General features: G+C 37.0%; 1 protein-coding gene across 10 annotated transcripts in view; it reads left to right on the top strand.

The window, feature by feature from the left end:
• The window catches only part of adgrg6 (adhesion G protein-coupled receptor G6), a 132170-nt gene that overhangs the window by 93636 nt on the left and 23315 nt on the right, over nt 1–15219 (top strand). For 8 of the 10 annotated variants that reach the window (XR_006091930.1, XR_006091931.1, XM_042389603.1 and 5 more), the window contains 2 exons: nt 2398–2499; nt 3909–4064. Coding sequence is in view for 8 of the 10 variants with exons in the window: in XM_042389603.1 (XP_042245537.1) it covers nt 2398–2499; nt 3909–4064 (258 nt within the window). In the remaining 2 variants the exon portion in view is untranslated. Of the gene's footprint in view, nt 1–2397; nt 2500–3908; nt 4065–4449; nt 4492–15219 lie in introns of all 10 variants that reach the window. The other 2 variants (XM_042389607.1, XM_042389606.1) reach the window with 1 other exon arrangement.

Here is a 15219-nt window from a genome sequence, read left to right as displayed (position 1 = left end):
AAAATATGTGTTAAATGTGGACAGATTAGATACTTAGATGATGAAAATATGGGTCAAAAGGATTTGCATGTTTTAAACCTAAGCAGAGCTTTGTGAACATCTGCACTGCTTACCAAACTAAAACAAAATGTGCAGGCAAAAGAGGCTGAGGCATTGGGAACTCCCTATGTTGGACAGATATGATAATTGTCTACAGTTGAATCTGCAGACATGTTATTAAATAAAAGACCAGACGAGAGGAAATGGTGATTACAAGCTTCAACTATGGATCATCTATCGGAAATATGACCAGATTCTCGTTTGATTTGTGTTGGGAGATGTGACCGTGGTGAATTCTTAAGAGATGCTACAGTCTCCCAAAATTTAGTGGAACTATCACAGGCACAGAGAGAGCTGGCTGATAATAATTTGATTTAGCCTGCCTAAAGGTTAACCAGTCCTAAGGGGTGTCACTGGATCTAGCCTTGGACCAGGTTTTGTCTCTGTTGGGGAGAACTAAGGACTGTATCTGTTTTAAATTATATGTTTTTCATAAGGGGCATGTCTATCAGCAATAACATTAAAAGATTATGAAAAGTTTTCCAGTGCCACAGCAGGATCAATAATAGAGAAAGTATTATCAGTGTCAGAGATGAACAATAGAAAATCCTGTAGATTAAAATGCTTGTAATTTAATTTACGTCAAGGGTAAAAACTCCAGAGGTTTTTGTGTGGTCTGTTAGTAAGTATGATATCAATTAATGTGGAGTTAAGAGGATTTTTTAAATTTGGTCTGGCGGGTTTGTCTATGAGCTGAAAAAGATTAAGTTCCAGGCACTGTTCTTATAATCTGTTAGAGCTGTCAGAGAGCCAATCCAGGTTAAGATTCCCCATTATTATTAACTCAGAGGAGGCATACAGTGACCAGAGCTTTGCAATGTCCTCCAAAGCATCAAAATGTGGTGGTGGTGGTGGTGGTGGTGGTGTGCATGTCCCTACCAAAACAGAGGTCTAACACAATATATTCATACATCTTGAGCTCTTCGATCACATCTAAAAACGTTGTACCCATCTATAGTAATGTCATTATTTGGGATCTTAGGGGAAAGACATGTTTCAGACAGAACGAGGACGTCTGGGGAGGTTTCACTTATCAAAACATGGATATAGTCCATTTTTGGAGCAGGCCTCTGATGTTTAAATGCAACAGTCTGAGTCTGTGGTGCAATTTAAAGTGTTGAGATGATTCAAGTGTAACATGCTCTTTAGATGTGGCAAATGGTGGACGAGAGGGTACAATAGACAATTGGGTTTAAGCCAGTCACAACTGATATCTGGAAATTGAAAACGTTTGCTTTGTATAAAGTTTTTTTTTATCCATTTGTGAATCTTAAATTGAGTTGGAAGTATGGGTGCAAATTGGCTATTGAGCTAACCAGTGGTGGAAGTAGTACTGGGATCCTTTGCTTAAGTAAAAGTAGCAACACCACAATGTAAAAATACTCCATTACAAATAAAAATCCTGCATTTAACATCATACTAAAGTAGACGTACATCAGATAAATTTAAAAGTGAGTTTTAAAAGTGAAAGTACTAGTTTTGCAGAAAATTGTCCGTTGTGACAGCTGGGTATAGGAAAGAAGAAAAATAAAAAATCTGACACACAAAGTTTGATTAATTTATCAGACTGTTCTCTTGACTTTGCTTTTTTATGAAATATTAGAAGGTTTTACCTCTTTGGGCCTCGAACTGTTATTAATTTGGTGGAACTGCAGACAACTCAAACATCTGTAACATGACAAGTAGCCATAACTACACACAGAGGTTACACGTCAAAGGTTTGGGAAAGTAGTGATTTAATCTTTAACAATTTTTTGTATTTTATAAGCTTATTTTATATTATTTAACGTAAATTTTTAATCTGAAAAGTAACTAAAGCTGTCAAATAAAAGTAGTACAATATTCCATCTGAACTGTAGTGGAGGAAAGGAAAATACTCACTACAAGTACCTCAAAATTGTATTTAAGTACAGTACATGAGTAATGTACTGCAACATGAGTAAATAACTGCAGCACGTTTACATTGATGTTAAAATGTCTGTGTCTAGTTTGTGATTTTGATAATAGATCATTCTTGCATCAGGCCCAGTGTGTTATTTTGGCAAAGTTATTTTGTCCCTGCAGATAATCATTTATTTTGACCTCCATTTGGAACTCAGAAGGAGAACAACTGTCAAATAAAGGAAAAATAATAATTTAGAAAATCTAAAAAAGTAAAAGACTTTGTCATGTTCATTATCAGACATTTTTAATCTTGGGCCCAAACTAGAAATATAATTTTACTGGACTTCAGGGCCTCCAAAAATGATTAGAACCATACCTAACACTTGTTTTTACCCTCCTGTTTTCTTTCTGCAGGTCTCTTCATATTTATCTTCCACTGTGCCTTGAAAGAAAACGTCCAGAAGCAGTGGAGGAGATATCTCTGCTGTGGACGCTTCAGGCTGTCAGATAACTCAGGTAGACATTTGTCTCTGTCTCTCTGTTTTCTTTAAACGTTACGACAGAACAATGAAGCTGATTCATGTCTCTCCACAGGAGTCCGGTCAAATCTGTCTGCTGGACTACTGCCAGGTTCCCACAGCAGCAGAAAAAAGAGAAAGAAACTTTATTAAAACATAAAACCTAAGTCACCTCGGCTTTGCAGCTAATAAAAAAAGATAAAACAGAGTCGTCTCTGAAAGATCAGGAAGTCCTGCGGCTGCTCTTCAGGTGCAGTCTGTGGATGTGCTGTGCTGGTGCAGTTCATTTATAAGAAGACCTTTATACTTTTGACTTTCATACCAAAAATTCCAAAAACTTTAAGTCTTCATTCACTATTTAATTAGAAAAGCTTCTGAAATGGCATTTAGGCCACAGGACATTTAAACTCCCATCGAAACCGGGATCGAGGTAGGAAGAGATTTGGAGGGAATGTAAGATGGAGGCGGAGGCAGAGAGGTGAAAGAGGAAGGAAGGAAAGAGGAAGGAAGAGAAGAAGGTCCAACATAAAAGTGTCCAAGTTTATATATTAAGTTGAGGTGCTGAGTATAAGTATACGGCAACATGTTGCTGCCACCTTGACAAAGAATATTTACTCAGTTTCTTGTTATAACGTGAAACTTCTCTTGTTTTAATGAGATACTACTTTTAATGTTATATTTCTCATGTTAATCTGATATTTTCTCATTATTACAGATACCAAAATATTCTGTTTTTATAATGAACTTTTCTTGTAATAACAGCACATCACTTTATCTTGTTATATCATAAAACTTTCTTGTTATTTCACAAAACGTATCATTAAAACTAACATGATAAGTTGTTATAACAAGAAAAACATCCAAACAGTCAGCTTATGGAGACAATATTGTAGCCTACATTGACTAGAAAAAGTGAAAGTTGCTACACAAGAGCCACAGACTCTGAACAACAACCCATATTAGTTTCTGCTAAAGTCTCCTTCTTATCTAACTTACAAACATGAACACACGTTTCGTCCTGCACCTTAGCTTGTTGAACGAGCCACCAAACATTAGCTAGATAGCTAATTAGCTGCTGAGCTGCAGCACATTAAATAGCATGTAAACATACCTGCAGATGTCACTGTGGACCCATTAGATCGTTGCTCTTCAAAATCCCTGTTAGCAACTCCCTGTCTGTCCATGACTTGCAGCTACAGCGGTTTGTTTACTTTGCTAACACCAGTAGCCTGCCAGCTGCTGTCAATCAAACACAGACACCGACACGCTGGAAGACAATTAAAAAGATCAAATGTACACAAACGTGGCATTTTTTGCTGCACCCTCAGGCCAGCCAGGCTACATTTAGCGCTGTTTTTAACTGATCAGGTGGATATTGATTGATTATTCTGTTTGTTTGATTTGCAGACTGGAGTAAGACGGCCACCAACAACACCAAGAAGGTGAGCTCAGACAACCTGGGCAAGTCCCTGTCGTCCAGCTCGTTCGGCTCCAGCACCGCTAACTGGACCTCCAAGGCCAAAGCTACACTCAACCCCTTCACCAAACGACACAGTGACTCAGGTGAGGCACACACACACTATAAGGTGTATCAAAATGTAAGAAAAATGTAAGAAATGTTCTCAAATGTATTACTTAGTTCAACCAAAACTCCAAAAGTCAAAGATATTTATTTACAATGATGTAAAACAGTCACATTATCACATATATCAGATGATTCTTGGCTTTCTGCTTGAAAAGCATGGTTGTCAATTAATTTTCTGTCAATAGACTAATTGATTAATCGGCTAATTGTTGCAACCCACAAACCAGTTTCTCTCAGAACATGATTCCTTTTAACATTTGGCATTTTTAAAGTAAATTTTTCAGGTTTTTCACTGTTTCTTTGGAAGGTTTCTGTAACATCGTCTCACATATTGATGTATCTACCTCTGTGTTTGGTGTGTAGAAAGCTCTACCAACCAATAGCAAGAGTGGAGGACCAACGGAGGTAAAGCTAAAGCTGATTGGCTGATTGACACCCTGCTTCCAGTGATATGCCGCATTTCCCAAAATGTTTGTGGTCAAAGTAAATCTGGAAATTCTCCATTAAAAATTAAAAAAAAAACAAATTTGAATTGGTCAAGAAGATTTTTTTTTTAACGTCTTTGCTAGCAGACATTTTGGGACAGCAGCCACTGTGTGTTGTGATTGGCTGGTCACTGTGACATCATATGCCATCCATCTTGTTCCCAGCCTGAGATACACTGAGTGGGGAGGAGCTCCATTTTCACCAATTTGACACATGACTAAAACTACAACTCCACCCACCCAGAGAAACCCAGGGTGCAGAAACAAGCACGCCCTGACAGACTGCTTCCAAGCTAACATCTGCCACGTTTAACTGCAATCTGTTTGGATTGTTAATCAGAACACAGTAACAGCAGGCTTACGCTGCGGTTTACACACGACTTCAGTAACTGATGTCATAATTTGGGGTTTGCTCATAAAAATTAACACCAAATGTGGAGGAAGATTTTGGCAAAGACGAGCATGAAGTCAAACATTGAGGTAATTAAGTCCCATTGAGACATCTCTTCAAACACCTGTTCTCTAAATTACACAGAAAAACACTTTTAAAACCTAATTTTAATAAAAAAGCTTTTGTAAATTTGTTTAATGTGTCCCAAAACTGTAACAGAAATGACATGGATCCATGCAGGGAAGTGACAGAGAAAAAGGTTTTAGGACGCCTGGGTGTTTACAAAAAATAATGTTTTCGGCATATTTTTGAAGAGTTTTTGTGCCTAATAGTGTTGTTATCTCCTCTTCAATTTTTCAGAGATCAGAAACTTTTTAATCTCAAGTTACAATACATTACAAGCAAACTCAAAACTTTATTTACATCCATTTTTCTGCTTAAAATATAAAATCCAACTGAAATTAAATGGGTTTTTTTTTTTTTGCTACATCATACAGATCTGCTCTGTAAACCACATGTCCTGTGTTCTCTTTTGAGAAAAAAATTAGAAACCAAAAGGGAGAAATTTAAATTTTCTATTTTTGTCTCCATAGATAGATTACTTATTTTCATACAGCCAATCAAATTGTTTCAATTTAAGCCATATTTGCATAAATCAGTAACATTACCCTTCTATTATAAGCAGACGGCCATTCTAGTCAAGTTTCCATCCAAATATAGTGCAAATTTGAACCGAATTTCCAGAAAGTTGACAAGAAAATGCCAGTGCCATTAAATGATTGCAGAAGAAGAGAACACAACGAGATGACGTTATTAAAAGAGCGGCAGTCAAAGCTGAAACGATGAAAAACCATGTGGAAAATATGATGGAAATATGACATTTCTGTTTGTTTCATGTACTGATTTGAGGAACGTTACAGTCTCCACACAGATCTTATGTTTTCATCTCTTCAGTGGAAGCTTGAGTGACGTTTAAGTCACTCATGCTTCATGTACGTCATCATTTATTCACTAAGTCTGTTTACATTTGCTTTTTTATCCACACAACTGTTTTTACACCTTAGACAAGCTTTCATTTTTTTGGGCGCGGTTTCATTTTCAAATACCCATTTTCACCACTCTTAACAAATCAAGATATATGTATCTTAATAAGATATGTACATCATCCCCTTAACTAATCATGTATACATTAAAAACAAACACACAATAAGACCAGTAAAACGGTAAAACCAGTAAAAATAACCAGTAAAATAATATTGTACTAGTATTGCATGTTCAACATAAAACCAACCACTAAACGGTTGCACATGCCAGTGTAGACCCTACTGTAAAGTGCTCTATGAGCTTGTAATATCCAACAACTAATAACAGTATTTTACTGCTGCTGCTGAAACTACACTACGCTAGAGTCGATGCTTGACGATTCTGCAAAATATGTATACGTTATGTCAAATGCCAACATTTATTAAAATTCTCACTGACTACAATATCTGTCCATACATTAGAAAGAGAAATAAAAACACTTCGGTGTGTCCAAACTTTTGTATGATACTGTATGAACAAAAATAATTTATTTATATGCTGCATAGACAAATTTATAGAAATGAATGAAAGCTCAAATTTCACCTCCTGAACTGACAATAAAAGCTTCTGTAGCCACATGAAGATAGATAGACAAAAGACAAAGTTCTAACTTGTTTAATATCTAATTTAACAGTATAAATCTACAATTTTTTCTAAAATTATTATATTTTCTTCATCTTTGTCAACTATTTGCATAAAAGAGGAACAAACAGCTGATTGTCTAGTTGGTTTTACCCCTTTGTTCTCTTTGCTCTCACCAAAGAAAACCTCTTTTTTTTCTTTTCACTTTGCCGTTTACATTCTCCTCTTACCTCAAACACACAGTTTTCTGCTGCATGATCAGAGCTGATACCACATACACTCAGGATTACCCTGCAACAGTACAACAAGACCCTACCAGACCTGATTAGACTCTCTAATCTGTAAACTATAGTACGGTTAAGATTAATTAAAGGTTACAGTTAATAAAAAGGCAAACATTAACTGTAGGTCTATTGTATGATAAGTCAAGAAGAACTCCTGTCTCCTACATGTGAAAGTCAGATGCACTACACACCCATCCACTACCCCGACCGCCACACCCTCTTACTCTCTGACTCCCTACAGAAAGGAAACATTACCTCCAACTGTACTTTGTCACTTTTGAGGTGCAGAAACATCCATATGGACATATTTCAATATGAGTACTGATCTGTCTTCTCTATTAACGAACACACACACACATGTGCACTGCTCACACAGCTGCAGCACATTGAAGAGTTTAAAAACTGGGTAGACGCTGGTGTGGTCTTACTCTTCAACACCACTGCTGTCCTCTCTTTTCTACAAGGAGACTGATCACTAATATGTGCGTAGAAATGTTCTTTGCGCACAAAATAAGTGCACAAGCAAAATTACCGTTGGATTCATGATGCGTGTGCACCTGCCGATTTTGTTCTTGACAATATTTATATTGACAATATCATTTTTTAAGACCGTGGGACGTTTATGATTTGCGTGTACGCATGGTTTAAGGCAGTACGAACAAATTCAGATAAGAACATGTTGATGAATCCCGGATTTGTGCTTAAAACTTTACACGGTTTAAGCACAGATTTGCGTGTATGCACTGTTTGTGAATGAGGCCCATCTTACAAATCTTACTTTCAATATTTAAAATATAAACTATACATTTAAAAACCTCCTTGACATGATATTTGACTGCCAAAATGGATGACTAATTGCAATTTCACTTGGACTTTAACTTTGCAGGAATGAAGTAATATCTTTCTGTTCGGTTTTAGGTGAAAAAATCATCTTCATCCCATTTTCTGAAAGGGTTTCCATATGAGAGAAAGAATTTAGAAAAACAATCAATCCTTAAGAACAGTGATTTGTCAATGACAAATTTGACAACAGGTTTTTTTTTTAGGCATTTAGGAATCCAAACCTTGATCTTTTTTCTTTTATCAGCAAGTTATAGAAGTGGGAGAAGTGAGTTTGTTTTATTTCTGCCGACGCTGAGCTATCATCCAACTCACACAGCTGCAAAGGATTTAGTTCATCTTCTGCCTTCTGCTCACCAGCTGACTTGGCAGTCTTGAATGTTGGACTTCCCCCTCACACACACACACACACACACACACACACACACACAAATTAGTCATAATTTCAGATCAGTTTGGGCCAATTTGTTCACCAGAGTTAGAAACAAAACTGTTATTAACAAGTGAATAGAAAGACAGGTGTTTCTGTTGAAAGATATTATTACCAGTTGATAAAACAGGTAAGCTGAGATTCTTGGGCTCATTTGGAGTTTAGAGGTTTTCCTCAAAGCTGTGATGAAAACATCTTCCCTTCTCAACGGAAGCTTTTTCATTTCAAACAGGCTCCGTTCACACTGCGAGCGTTACTTCTTCCTTCCTTCCACCTGAAGGTGTTCAGTAAACAAACAAGTAAATCATTAAAAGAGACATATTCTATATTCTGTATGTTATTTTTAAACTGTTATATTGTCAGATGTTAAACATGGTCAACATTGCAAAACTGGTTTTGAACTTAATATTTAAAAATGCCGCCTTCAGGTCAAAAGTCAGCGTTTTCAAAGATACCTGTACTTCCTCCGTGTGATGACATCAGATCGTTAGCGCATAACCACAAATGGCCTTCTGTTCTGTCGCCTTTGTTGCTAAGGTTGTTCTACAAGTTGTTCATTTTGGATTGTATTTCAGCTCCAACATGTACGGATGTATTTGAGGAGTTGACATTGAGTTGACATCAACGTAGCCTCCGGAGTGGGCTCATCAGGATAGATAAAGTTCTTAGAGAAATTAACTATTACAGTACAAAGTCAAGAGGTTGTGATGTGTAGCACAACAAGCTGGTGAAGCTGTAAACAGAACTACATTCCCGCACATGCTCAGTGGCGTCGGCCTTACACAGAACTACTCTCCTGAGACTGAAAATGTGATCACTGTTATCTGTCTTTGGAGCCGTTTCTAAACAAACTAACGTGACCAAACTCTTCATTGGCTCACTGACGTGTTTTTAATAGTTTTTGGACAACAACGGAGGTCTACACAGAGGAATACGATATATCAGGCTTTGGATACACACACAATACTTAGTATTGTACTTAGTAGATCAGTTCATGTTGGTTTGGATCCCGACATGAGATATGTTGACAAGAAGAAAAATATAGAAAATTGCCAGACTTATCCTTTAAACTTACCGAAATATTGAAAGTCAGCATCCTGCGAGGGTCTTGTTAGTGTAACTCCTGAAGCACAAACAAAGATACAGACAAAGACAAAGAAAGAACAAAAATATAGAAAATCACCTTTTTTTTTTTATCTGTGTTACTTTTATTTAAACCTGTAATAGCTAATATTTTTGCACACTTGGGGGCAGCCCAAAAAATAAATAACATATAGTATAATGACGTATAATATACATACATTAAGACCTTTTAAGTTGATACAGTGAACTTGTTGAACTAAAACAGCAAAGTTGTGGGCCATAAAACCAAAACAGTGAGTTAAAAGGCTCCGTAAACCTGCAGAGTTCTTTACAATTTTGGTGCTTCGTCACTATAAGTGGCACCTTTCATTTTACACATAATCATTTGATCCATTGATTTTATAAAAGTATTGATTAGTGCAGATTTAAGGAATCTGGGTTCTTCTTCCACTATTTTTGGGGAAAAACAATAAGACATCTATCATGTCTTTTCTTTTCTTTCATGTTAATATCTGCAAACTTTTCACTGCCAACATTTTTCCTCTGGATTCAATATTTGCGCTGTTTAAGCAACAAAAAGCGCTTGGTTAAAGAAAAGCTTGTGGTCCCGGTGAAATAATAAAGATGTTAACACCGACTTGAGATGGGCTGTGAACTGATCACGCTGAAAAGATTTAACACTTTAATGCCCGTTTACAGACAACGGCAAAACTTATTTACTTCTTCTTTCTATGTTTACTTGTGTTTTTAACTTTTTAGCCATACACTCCGAGCTAACTTTGCCTGCCTGAAAATATAAAGTAATCACTTTGTTTGGAAAATGCAGCTTTCAGTATCTTTCATAATCACACTCGACATGATTTAACACTCCCATGATGAAGGAGCTGCAGGCTGAATGTAGCTTCTTGAGGAAAAACATGTGCTTTCTAGCACATCAACAACACAGTCAACAAATTCCTTTCATTGCCGAGGCATTTTGGAATCTGCTCATGTGACTGTTGCTGTAAATCTTAACGTGTGGTTGTGTGCTTCAGTCTTTGGACCACACACATGTCAGAGGAGCATGTGTCCTGCACCCACAGTAATCAATACACTTGTCACTTTCCGTATTTCATTGCACGTGTAACCACAAAATCCCAGCAGGAGATTTTTCTCTAGCTGGATGATATTTATATGCAGTTTCTGCAAGGACAAACAAACACATTTTGTGACAATTAAACTTTGGATATAATCCCATACACACATTTACTTACACTTATTTTCCAAGTACTGACTTTCAGAGTCACTTGTACAGCTGATATGATTCAGAATAGGCTGTTCAATACAGTCAGAAGTGCTTTATAACTTTATTTTTATCAGGAAATCCCATCAACAGACCAAAACGAGTTGATAGATCCTACTAATAATGATTGTCTGTATAGCCACAGCTTCATATAACTAATTCTTCCGAGCAATAGAACTCTATCACAGTTCAATTTCCTTCCCCAAAAACAATGGCAGTGTCCAAAATCAGTCCCTATTTACCAGGGATGTACAATTAAATGCACAGATAATGCAGTCTGATCATTCGAATCTTCGCAGTAATATTTCACCCCATCAGTTTTCACCAGATTAGTTGTGGCACCTTTCATGACATGACAGAAGACAGGAAACTGAAGTCAGGAACCGTCACAAAAGTGGACATAAATTGGCCAAGGAAGCTTTTCTGTCAATAGTGTTCAAATTATTTAAAAGACATTTCAAACAAAATGTATTTTCATCTTTACCTCCTCAGATTTATGCACAGTCTCCCTTAAAAAAGAAATGCAATAGGGCTCAATGAGCTAATAGGGCCTTTTTTTTTTGTCAATAGCTTTCTCATTTTTCATCATCATTATTTCATCAGACCAACCTTACATTTATCTGAGCCTCTTCCCACTGTAAACACAACCTCCAGTTTCTAAAGAAAAACACGCAATATGGCCCAGTGCAATTTTTACGATAATGTACCATATATATCATATATTTCCACTTTTCATTTCCACCAGGACCATTAACAGTTACACAGCTTTTATTTGGAGTTCATTCATGTGCAAGGTTAAAATATATTCATTTGTTGGCAGCTAAACATATAGAAATATGTTTGAAGAGTATAAATGGCAGTAAAGAAGAGTTGAATGCAGAAATCACTTCTGGTATAATCTGAATACACGTACAAATACAGATATTTTTGCAACATAAACTGATTACTCTCGTACTATTTACTCTTACGTACACTATGTTTACCAGCCGCCATTTTATTTGAGTGTCTGAATTCTTAGTGTGTGCATGTATTCACTATATTTCGCTCTAAAAAATCCACAATGGAACAAAAAATGCACCCACACTGCTTTCTGCTAACAATCCCAAAGTGCAATGTGCCACATTTTATAGATGAAATGACCGTTATGTGACTCTGCAGCTGACTGTGATGAAAGTGTCAAAAATCTCAGTTTACAGCTCGCTATCGAGTAAACTACCAAGGGTCCTATTTTAATTGCGCAAACCCAACAACAAGCTCAAATTCAATTAAATTCAAAGAACTTTATTCGTCCCCAGTAGGGCAATTTGAAAGTATAGGCAGCAGAGCACACGCAAGTACACATATCTCAACAAAACACACATGATAGAATGAAAATAAATATTTAGAATACTAAAAAAGTATAAAGTGCATAATAACTAGTAAATAGTAGCAACTATAGCCAGCCCAACCTCACAAGAAAAACAACAGTATAGGTCTTACTTTACATTTACAGCATCTAGCAGCCGTAGTAATTATGACAAGGTGACGCAGTTCAGATGACGTCAATATAAGGTGACTTGATTAGATGATTTTTGCCTTATGAGGAGGTGGCTGGTTGGGTGGATGGCTAGATAGATGGTAAAAACTGGACGTTGCTGCGGGAGACCACTGTTCACTTCCTGTTTCCAACCACGATTGTCATGTTTCCAACTGCCTTAACATTGTGGTGTTTACTGTTATAAGTGCCTCATAAGGCAAAAATCATCTTATCTAGTCACCTCATATTGACACCATCTGAACTGCATCACTTTCCCGGGTCATAATTACTACGGCGATATCTTGTACTCTGACCTTTCGATTGACACCTCACTTGACTCCCAATAGGAGCTTCCATGTCCTGTCTACAGCCACAATAGCCAATGAGAGTCCATGTTGAAGGGAAGTGCCTGCCCCTCTTCTTTCGTGTAAAGACCGAGCCAGTTGGAACAGATTGTGCTGATGACCAGTTCATATAGCCAGTGAAGTTCCAAAAATGACCTTATGCAGGTTTAATGGGTTCTATAAAGCCACAACAAGGAACTTACGTAAATTTAAAGAGTTTGCCATGTGTTGCTTTTTATGTAAACTGCTTTTCCACCATAGTATTTGTTTTGACTCTTTTATATGCACAAAGTTTAGTTTCAAGAGGGAAAATAACATTATAATGTGTTTATGCTTGAGTTACTCTGAAGCAAGGGTCCTCTGGAGTCTGTGGTATTGTTATTAAATTTGAACTTGGACTAGGTAAGGCTAAATGCTGTGGTCCCATTGTGTTTTCCAGCTAATAAGTCCCAGCTATAGGTCATCTGCAGGCATCTGTCTGCAAAAAAATATTCAGGCGGAAATAAAATCCTTCTAGTGCGTTCAAACTTCTATTACTCAGTGCCAGTAGCACTTACAATGATTCTGACCATAGGGATAAAAACTTAAGTGTCTTATCTTTCAAAAGAGACCAAAACCATGCATGTACTCCAAATGGTTCAAGAACAGTTTTCAATTTACTTTGGGTATGACCAGGGTAGGAGTTTTAGACTAATTTTACAGGAATGGTAAGAGATTCCAGATTGTTACTCCACCACAAGCTGTCACCCAAATCCAAACATCTCTGCCATGAAACTTTGTCACATAACCATAAAGCTACTGTCCCCATTTAAAAAACATGTTTCTGTGGTAAAACTGAATCATTTTAGCTGGCGGTCATCACAACAGAGATGTAATAATTTAAAAAATCACACTGCGTAGTATTTTGGACTCCTGTCCAGAGTTTGGTGTCTGATACATGTGTCCTCGTGTCACCCTGTATGTATCTGAAATCTATTGTCAACTTGGATGGAGAATCAGAGCTCTGACAGTCCATCCTCTCCATGCTGAAAACAACTCTACTGCCCAGTGAAGTTTATCTTTGAAACAGTTTGAAGGCTGCAGTGCCTCGTTCAGTATCTGGAATTCTTATCTGTATTTCTTTTTGCCAAGTTTGGCAAGACTTACAAAGCACCAAATATACAGACTCTGGCTGATCCTCTCAGTCATTCCTCACATTATTATTGAATTATCACCCAGTGACTCAGGTAACTCTGCCAAGAACTGAACATGTGGATCTTCCACATAGTACAGTAGGTTTGTTGTTTGAGTATAGACATGTTATTTTCTTCATTTAAATACAGATAAATGCATATCATTTGGCAAGTAACAAATTGTAATTCAATTAGTTATCTTGCTTTTGGTAACAAGGGTAGTGTGCAAAATAAGCAACATAAATTGCTGCATTATACAGCACTAATCCTAAAATCACCTTTAATTTATTTGATAAAGACCTGATACTTTATGATGTTATATAAAAAAATACAAAAAGACTATTTCAAATGACAATGAACCTTTAAACTCAATAAATAATGTTTTATTTCCAGCTGTATTACAAAGCACTGGCTACTGTTTACGGCATTATCTTTGACTGATGATAAGTTCTGGCATATTTTTAGGAGAATTATCTGTAAATAAAAACTGATTAAAGTGTTTTTTTGTGGAGGAACTGCAGGATACAGTTCCAGCAACAACTTCTGCAAGAGGATAGGGCAATGTTTATGTTACCTGAGAGGCAAAATAAGTTTTCAAATCACTCGCTAACTGTAAAGCAGTAGTCACAGCACAAAGTGGCATTTGCTCGACTGCAGGAAATAAGTGGAGCCTAGCTTAGTAATATAGTGACCAGTTGCAGGGTTGAACCGCTGACCAGCTAACCGCTAACTTGCTAGCACTAGTCAATCACAGCAGCTCACATAAATTCTCTCTATTTTCTGTCCACTGTTCTGTTTACTTCCCCCTGGTATTTTGTTCACAGTTGTTCACCATTTCATTCAGTGATCTTGCGAACGGTCAGTTAGCAAACTTGTTAAGGCGTTAGCCTAGCATGGCCGCTAAGGGGACAATGACTTTGCAAAGTTTAAGCAACACATTTAAAAGGATGACTAACCATGAACTAGCAACCAAGGTTACAGAACGGATGGCAGTTTATGGACATGTGATGATCTGATGTCATCTCATTGGAAAAGTAAAAATACATAGCAAACCCAGTGTTAAGAGCTGGTTGAAGCCCTGGATTTTGACTTACAGGGAGCATTTTTTACATACATTTACCTCAAGTTTTGGAACTTTGACCATGTTTAACATCCAACATCATAACAAGATATAAATTACTGAAAATTACAAAAAAAACAGAATATGTCCCCTTTAATATTTTGATAAACTCAGAGTTCATCTGGATTTTGGCAGATGGACAGTGAGAGGAGACTGATTTTTATAGATTTTAGTGAATGAATCAAACTGAAACTGTAAAAGTGAGGGGGCCATGTCTGTCCTCTGTCCTCCAGTGGACATGAAACTCTTTAGCACAGATGTCCAGGTCCAGACAGATCGGACTGATAGGAGTTCCAAACATACGCTCAGTCAGATAATGGCGGTTATGAGCAGAAACACGATCCAAACTTTAAAACTTATAAACCGCAGATGAGCAATAATTTTGGATGCAACACCTGATTTGTTTCCAAGCATGACAGAAGGACCTTCCCAACTGATGTCTTTGTCATTTTGTTGGCAGCGTATCTGACAGTTCTGCACAAGATTTGACAGGATGTTTTTGCTGCGTCCAGGATGCTAAA

The sequence above is a fragment of the Thunnus maccoyii genome, chromosome 17 (assembly GCF_910596095.1).
Source record: "Thunnus maccoyii chromosome 17, fThuMac1.1, whole genome shotgun sequence".
Taxonomy (NCBI): Eukaryota; Metazoa; Chordata; class Actinopteri; order Scombriformes; family Scombridae; genus Thunnus; species Thunnus maccoyii.
This window is presented reverse-complemented; position numbering and strand designations above follow the sequence as displayed.